Source organism: Chelmon rostratus, chromosome 14 (assembly GCF_017976325.1).
Source record: "Chelmon rostratus isolate fCheRos1 chromosome 14, fCheRos1.pri, whole genome shotgun sequence".
NCBI classification, from domain to species: Eukaryota; Metazoa; Chordata; class Actinopteri; order Chaetodontiformes; family Chaetodontidae; genus Chelmon; species Chelmon rostratus.
Window position 1 is genome coordinate 18,168,526 of NC_055671.1, and position 8,409 is coordinate 18,176,934.

At 40.1% G+C, this 8,409-nt stretch overlaps 1 protein-coding gene across 1 annotated transcript; it reads left to right on the forward strand.

Annotated features, from left to right (window-relative positions):
* Positions 1-1,773: 1,773 nt before the first annotated feature.
* Positions 1,774-8,409, forward strand: slc22a5 (solute carrier family 22 member 5). Its single transcript, XM_041952345.1, has 10 exons — positions 1,774-2,163; positions 2,252-2,355; positions 4,456-4,610; positions 4,738-4,909; positions 5,019-5,145; positions 5,465-5,553; positions 5,751-5,965; positions 6,896-7,078; positions 7,231-7,366; positions 8,190-8,409. The coding sequence occupies exons 1-10, from the start codon at positions 1,774-1,776 to the stop codon at positions 8,293-8,295; spliced, it is 1,677 nt and encodes a 558-aa protein (XP_041808279.1). The 3' UTR covers positions 8,296-8,409.

Below are 8,409 nucleotides of genomic sequence, written 5' to 3' on the forward strand. Positions count from 1 at the left end.
CAGTATTTTGGGATTGCTTTAATAAGAAACAACCCCAAATCAAGTTTTTTTGTTTACATATATGATTTGCACAGAAGGGAAATTGATTTGCATCTTTAAATGCATGTAAAATGCATCTTATTTTAGAATGTATCATCCTATTCTACTTTTTCCTGCAAAAAAGTAGCGTAGAAGTCAAAGTCTCCACTTGGTGACACCTGGTACTGTTAAGTGTTTCCCTTGCTACAGTGCTTTTGAGCAAGACATTTCCTTTTTTGTGCATGAGGAAATCCACTCTTAACTTGGTTTAGGGGTAAACTGCAGTTTTGTCACATGATAATCCTAACTTTGTTAGAAAAAGTAATCTAAGCTCATTATCTACTTAAGAGAAACTTGGTTTGGATACAGTCACTAACTCACTCCAATATTAAACCTAAGGCAGCATGTGAGCATCTTTAGTGTTGCTGTACATTGTTTTCATCCTTTGATGGGTTGTTTCTGAAAGCGTTTGGTGTGCTCACTGATAAAAGACCACAATCACTTAATCTTGTCATGCACTTATGTCCTGAATCACCATTGTGCCTTCACGCAGGTGCTGATTAAACTCTTTAATCACGTCAGTCTGTGGCCTGAAGAGGAACTCGTGGATTTACTGGTTATGCAGCACAGTAGACAGTAAAGTAGTGTAATTCAGGAAATATACACATAAATATTAGTATATACAATAAGCAGTGATGGAAGAAGTACTCAGATCATTTACTTTTGTAAAAGAAGCAACACCAGACTGTAATAATGCTCTGCTAAAGTTACTTAAGGTGTTAGCATCAAAATATACTTAAAGTACCAGATGTATCCAGTAAGTACTCATTATACACAATGGCAAGTTTTAGAAAATCCTACATAATATCACTGCATTATAGCTAGTGACTCATTAATGTGTAAGCAGCACTAATGTTGCAGCTGGTAATGGCTAATTTCATCTACTTAGTATATTGCCAGTAGGTTAATTGTCACATAGATGTAGTGGAGTAAAGAGTACAGTATTGACCTCCAAAATGTAGTGGAGTACAAGTATTAAGTAGCATGAAATAGAAGTGCAAGTACCTCAAACTTGTACTCAAGCACAGTACTTAATTGTATTCCACCAATGACTGCAAGTATGCAATGAACACATTCAACATAAACATTGACCTTGTAGACCTTGAATTATAGAATATATCTACAATTTAGGGTCTACAGTTTCTGCTGAACTTCACATAAAGGCCTCCTAGCTCCACACTGTGGCTTAAAATAGTCCAGTGGGAGTCTTAATGCTACTTAGCAACATTTAGAGTACAGGCACGTGCACTTCTTTGGGTATTTAAAAGTGTGGAATGTTGTTTAGAGAAAATACCACTTTGACCGCAGCGGTGCGGGGGCTGGGCGCACAGATTGGCCACTCTGAAGCGTTTGATCATTTTGCTTTCAGGAAATCAAATCCAATCAGTGTGCGGGTCAGTCTCTCATTCAGTAATCTCAGATAAATTGTCTCCCTGTCGGCTCACAAACTGGACACAGTCACTGTAAGTCACTCCTGGATGAAAACAGGGTTCGATAGTGGACTGGAAACTGAAGTTTTTCAAGAGTGACTCCGTCCCACTGAGGGACCAGCTCAGTCTGCCCCACGGGGAGCTCAGCCCTGCCACTCTGGTACTAAGCTGAGGACTTAAAGAACGATACCACGTCTCATACTCTGAAGAATTTCAGAGGATTTTTTTTCTCTCCCTCAAGAGCAGGGAGGTGTTTTTCTGAAGAATGGGAGACTATGATGAAGACACTGCGTTCCTCGGGCAGACTGGTCCTTATTTCTGGACCACATTCTTCCTCCTGAACACAGTTTTTGTCTCCACTGGATTCAACGGACTTTACATTGTCTTCGTTGGGGCAGCTCCGAAACACCACTGTCTCGTTCCGGACGTTAACTTAACCGAGGAGTGGAGAAACGCCATCATCCCCTTCACGGTAGTGGATGGCGAGGAGGTGCAGAGCCAGTGCAGCAGGTACCGGCTGGACGTGGTGAGGAATCTCTCCGCTGAGGGACAGATTCCTGGGAGGGATGTCAACCTCACGAGCCTGGAGCAGGAGGGATGCTTGGATGGATGGAACTACAGCAAAGAGATCTACCAATCCAACATAGTCACTGAGGTCAGTGTGTTTGTGTGTTTGTGTGTTTTCTTCAGTTTGGCTCTTTCTTTTTGTTTGAAATATGTGTCTAATTCCCATTTTTTCACAGTGGGACCTTGTTTGTGACAACCAGTGGAAAGTTCCCTTCGCCTCCTCGACTCTCTTCGTGGGATACCTTGTTGGGTCCCTGATCTCAGGCCAGCTCTCTGACAGGTATTTCATCCTCATTTATTAGTAAAATCCCCCAAAATGCAACCATATCATAGTCCAGTGTGGACCATAAATGTACTTTATGGTTTTTGTGATTTACTACATGCTTTTATCTAGATGCTTTAATTTAGATTCAGGAAATGTTGTTGAAAGTTTGCCTATAAAAACAGTAAATTATCAATGAAGTAAGTGAGGATTTGACACTGTAGTGAATGTTACTGGAGGCTTGGGCCTGATCAGCTGCTTTTATAGTGACAACAGCACCATCTACTGTTGAAGCTGAGGAGATGGTTTGCTTTTATTGCGATAGACGGACTTTGAAGTCATCACCAGTCTCACAGTGATGGTTTGACAAATATTAAACGGTCTTGTGAAATGAAATGTGTGTATATATTTATAGGTTGGTTTGTTTTTTGGTGAGGATGAAGGAGCGGGTGTGACTTAAAGGATTTCAACGAGATGATTTAACTTTTTTTGTAAAAAAAATATATATATATCAGGCAAATTAAAGTAGATCTTAAACATGTCTGGAGGAGATCTTTAACATATCTAAGAGTCTGAAATTATCACTATAAGATCATACCATCGTCTCCTTGGTGGTGCAGTAACTGCTCTTTGTTTTGGTTATTAATTAGATTCAGAATTTAAATGCTCCCTCACTCAGTTAGTCGTTGTAATATTATTTCAGCATCGTCTTGGAGAACTGGTTGTGCCTCCTGGCTGTGGAAACCAAATGCAGATTAGCCTGATCTAGAAGACAATCGGCTGGCAGAAGCATCATGTGAAGTGGTTTTCTGCCACAGAGTTGTTGATCCTGGCAGATGTGAGAATAATATTGCAGAGTTTAGTGTGCTTGATGTATGTTGTGGTGAGGTCACGGCTTTGGCAGATATCCGCATTGTGTACGTTTGATTGTGGAAAAGCAGGGGGCTCTGGACACAGCAGTGTGGAGCTACTCAGCTGTTTCGCAGCTGTGAAAACTGTGCCCTCAATGCATGAAAGAGAGGGGGGTGGGGGGCTTTGAGGTCTTAGAGCTTTTTGATCATTGTGTCACAATGAAGATTTTAAAAAGACTAAAGACTAAAACAAAGCTGTTGAAAAGTATACGTGAACTGCATGTTGCCAGCACTTCTGGAGAGTACGTTAATATGTCTGCACAGTGTCTTGTCATGCTTTATACGAAAACACGTATGTACTGTAAATTGTTGTGCTGAGGACTGGAACTAATACATATGTAGAAGAAAAGTACAACTTCAGGTCCAGTTCTTTGGCTGCTTTATTCACAGTGGAGACAGAAGTCAGACAGTCTGAGTGAGGTTCTGCTATTATATGCAGGTAGCAGGAAAGGGTCTGGGAGACCCTTCTCACAGGTCTGACTAGATTTACATAAATTCAGTACACAAACAGTCCAATGTTTAGCAAACATTAGCGAGTCTTCATGTAATTAACAGATCATTATTTGCAAGGGTCAAGTCAATTTTGCCCAAAACTATTTAATTTACCTGGATTATTATAGAAACCAAACCTTGAAATCCTTGTCTTGGATTGGAGTATGTCACAGTTGTACCTGATCAAAAGTCATGTGGCATGATATCAGCATTTTGGTTGGCTGTTGTATTAAATCAGTTGCAAAAAAGTTTCAACTTAATGCAACCAAGTTTTAGCTTCGCATTCCTTGCAAGGAGGTCTAAAAAGTTATTGCTTTGGCTCAACAATAAGAATAAAGTGCAGCCTCTCAACTTGAATTATAGGATAACATTTGGCTGACAAAAGTCATGGACTGGAGCAGACATCAGCAGACACTTAGTATCTTTCCTTACAATGCTCTGCCTGCTCTGTGCCACAGAGATCTTCACTTGCTGCTCATTTAGTGGGCTTTTTGTCTTCAGTCTGGGCTGCAGGAGGTGAACAAATGCTGGACTGAAGTTCAGCAGCCAGTCAAGAACATTCCTCCGTTCGGCTATAAAAAAAAATGTGTTGCTGTTCATCACCGCTCACCGCTTAGCTGCATTTCCTCAGATTAGGGCTTTCAGTATAAGCAATCGCACACATTTTCTGAATGTGCTTCTGACTACAAATGACATGCTGTTCTTTTCCCTTCAGGTTTGGGAGGAAGAAGGTTGTCTTCATGTCTCTTGCGGCCCAGTGTTTCTCAGTCCTGCTTCAGTCCTTCTCTCAGTCATGGAGGATGTTCTGCATCATGTTCCTCTTTGTTGGAGCCTCCCAGATTTCCATCTATATTTCTGCATTTGTCTTAGGTATGACTGTAAACCACTTCTCATCCTGCTTTTGCCAGAAATTCTTGTCGCCTGCTTGAGTTGATGGTTTGACTTATTTCAGAATGGTTTTACTTTATCTTTTGCACATTTTATTTCATCTTATCAGGAACGGAGGTGTTAAGCAAGACCATGCGAGTGATCTTCACAACTCTTGGATCCTTTCTTTTCTATTGCATTGGGTACATGACACTACCCTGGATCGCTTATGGCATCAGAGAATGGAGGACTCTTCTCGCTGTTCTGTCCATGACTGCTGTGGTCTACATCCCATTGTGGTGGTGCGTTCCCAATAATCCTTTCTGATCTTTAAACTGATATTATGTGCATGAATGTAACAGAGCCAACGTCAGCATCCATGATTGAGCAGATATGATACTGATTGTGCAGGTTCATCCCAGAGTCTCCTCGGTGGCTGATCACTCAGGGACGAGTGGAGGAGGCCGAGGCCATAGTGAGAGATGCTGCAAGGAAAAATAAAGTTGAAGCGCCATCAGTCATTTTTAAAGGGTCTGAGGTGAGTTTTTTTTCTTTTTAAAATTATATCATTGTATCATATGTGTATCATATGTTTTTCAGACATGGAAACACTCAACTGTGTCTTCACATGTGACTCTAGGAATGGAAATCTAATCAACCTTTGACATATACAAGTATTTTATATTACTACTACAGCCAAAGACTTCATTCCTTCATTTGTATTTGGAATTATGCATACTTATATCATTTCATAGTCAGATCTTTAAAAAAGATAATTGAAACTGTTCTTCTGTGTGCAAGCCTGGACAACATAAACACATGAATTCTCTTGTTTTCACTGTATTTTTAATCAACAGGCAACGCTTCCGAGCAGGAAATATACCATGCTTGATATTCTGAAATCCAAGAACATCAGATGCATCACTCTCATGTGTCTCCTTTTGTGGTAAGTTTTTGCCTTGATCATTCACAATCTGTAAACCTTTGTTATTCAGCGACAAGACAGACATCTGTTAATATCTATGTGAATGAACCACTTGTACAAACGAAGAAAAAGTATAATGTAAAAATGCATCCCATGATATTTATTTGATGATACATACATGTGCCATTAATTGTACTTTTCTTTTTCTTTTATTTCAGGATGGCAATAAACGTTGGGTATTTTGGATTGTCCCTGAACACCTCCAACCTGAGTGGTAACCCCTTCATGAACTGTTTCCTGTCAGCAATGACTGAGGTCCCAGCCTATGTTGTTTCCACTTGGCTGCTGAGGAAATGTCCCAGAAGAGCGCTACTGTCATCGTTCCTCGTCATTGGAGGAGGAGTTCTTCTTCTCATCCAGATCATCCCTGATTGTAAGTCTTCTTTTCTGTCATGTGAAAGTACAGTGTGACAACCTTTGTAACACATGGTGATTTGCATGATGATACACAACATCACAGCTAAAAGGACATGATTCGTTTTTTTGAGTGGCACAACTCACTGAGCCACACTCCGTCTGCAGCAGTTTGTATTCATTTATCAAAACCAACAGGTTTTTTGTAAAGGGACTCAACAAGATTTCAGCATTTGTACAACCAACGCTAGAAAATACATTTTCCATTTGTCAAAGGGGATTAAACTCGACCTATGGTTCAATGTATAGCTGGTCACAAAGTGTCACATTGTAAGCTTGAAATAAGAGGGTTGTGCAAATGTGCAAGCTGTACAGCTTTGCAAAATTTCATTGAAGGCAGTTAAATCACAAATGTAAAATGTGCAGTTCAGATCTAGACCTGATATGAGACATTCAGGTCAGTCAAAGCATGTGTGAACGTGAGGAATATGTGAATACAACAGTGATGCAACACAGTGAAGCAATATGTAAAGAAATAACTGTGCTGTTAAGTTTCAAAGTATACAGTGTGCTGCAGTGCTGTAAGGCATTAACACGTGACATGTGTCATCATAGCTAGTTAAGGTTTTCTTTTAAAAATATTTATTGAGCTGCTTCCCTCGTATCTATAGCTAGTGGGCTCCACTGCTTTGGGGCGTCACTGGCAAAGGCTGCATCGCTGATTGTCTTTGTCACTGGGAACCTCCACTAAACCGCAGCAGATGATCGCTGTGCTCTTGAAGGCAAATAGTGAAAAATGTGTCAATGTGGCTTGGTCCTAGTCCATTAAAGAATTTAAATACAAGGAGGAGGACCTAAAAGTCAATTCCAAATGATGCAGGAAGCCAGTGCAGAGCAGCTGAATGTTTTTATAAACTCCAAGTATCTTCTCTTTTCTCCTCGTCCTCAGCGCTCCAGTATATTGCTCTAGGACTTGAAATGACAGGGAAGTTTGGCTTCACCATGGCCTTCAGCATCGTCTACATCTACACGGCTGAGATTTACCCCACCGTACTCCGCAACGTCGGCATGGGAATGTGCTCCTCTGCTGCACGCATTGGCAGCATCACAGCTCCTTATGTCATCTATTTAGGTATGTAGATGTTAAGTCCACTGTCTTATGCATTGAGAGACTGTAAAAGAACAAGAAAAGTCTGCATACGACTGTTTTGTGAAGGTTCATCTATATTCCAGTAAAAGTTTGCCATTTTGTAATGTAGAATTGTGCTCCTTTGTAATTCACAGGTACTTATAATAAGGTTCTGCCTTATATTCTCATGGGAAGTCTCACAATTGCCTCCTCTGTGGTGAACTTCTTCCTCCCAGAGACCCTCAACAGAGACCTTCCAGAAACAGTGGAGCAGATGCAAGAATGTCAGGGGTAGGTGCATTTCATTCAGTTAGCTGTGGGTCACATATTCTTTAGGTCAGCATTGTTTCGGAAGGCAATTCAGTAAAGAAGATAAACTCACTGACTCAGTCATATACTGTACTAATAGCCCAGACGTGGTTTTAATGCACCAATACAATCCTTGAAACAGCTGTACAGGAAAAAAAAAACATCTTCTCAGAACTGGAAATACCTGCATTCTCCTTGTAAATGGTCAAGATTGGTTGACTTGTATGTTATGATGCTGCACATCTTATTCTATTTAGCTGGCTCTGTATTATGCAATGTCTATCTGCAAAAACTAAATCCAAACATTCAAAATGCCTAGTTTTCACCTGTCAAAGTGAGCACAATAAAAGAAAAGAAGACAAGCAACAGTAATGACAATAATAACAATAATAGTCCTTCATACAAGAAATGCAGCTCGAAGTGCTACACAAAGGAGACATTGAATGAATGTAAAAACAGGGATAGAAAATGGATGGAAAATAAGATGCAGAATGAAATCCACTTGATAATTATAGTAGAAATAAGGTAAAAATAAAAAGAATACATGACATAAGATAGAAAATAAGACCACTGAATAGCAGTAAAAAATAAAGTTAATATACAGTACATAGAAGGCATAAAATTAAGTAAAATACAAGACCCAGCAGTGCATACGTGTGAGGCAAAGCACAAAAGTTTCAAAGAGTCATAACTAGTCGAAGGCTAAAATTACAGTACAAATAATATATATATATCAACCGCCATTGATGTACCGTGCTAGCTGTGTTGCTCAATTGCTGTTTTTACCTGTGTCTTTTGATTACAGGTTGTGCAGTGGAGAGAAAAAGAGGAAATATGTCGAAAACAGAGGAAGTGGCGGCCCACCCAAACAATGTGAGGCCAAGTGTGATGTGCAGACTCTTACACCATAGTCTCGTCGAGTTTCACTTTTAAGACAGACAGACAGACAGAATGAAAGAACATTTCAACTGCTTGAAAGTAATAAAATGAAATCTGAGAAAAAATCCGAAACATGCACAGAGGGA

Bases quoted from the DNA above. Each gene is read 5' to 3' on its own strand.
- slc22a5 (XM_041952345.1), top strand. From the start codon at position 1,774: ATGGGAGACTATGATGAAGACACTGCGTTCCTCGGGCAGACTGGTCCT. The intron at 2,356-4,455 runs GTATTTCATCCT...TTTTCCCTTCAG, and splicing joins TCAGGCCAGCTCTCTGACAG to GTTTGGGAGGAAGAAGGTTG. The intron at 5,554-5,750 runs GTAAGTTTTTGC...CTTTTATTTCAG, and splicing joins CTCATGTGTCTCCTTTTGTG to GATGGCAATAAACGTTGGGT.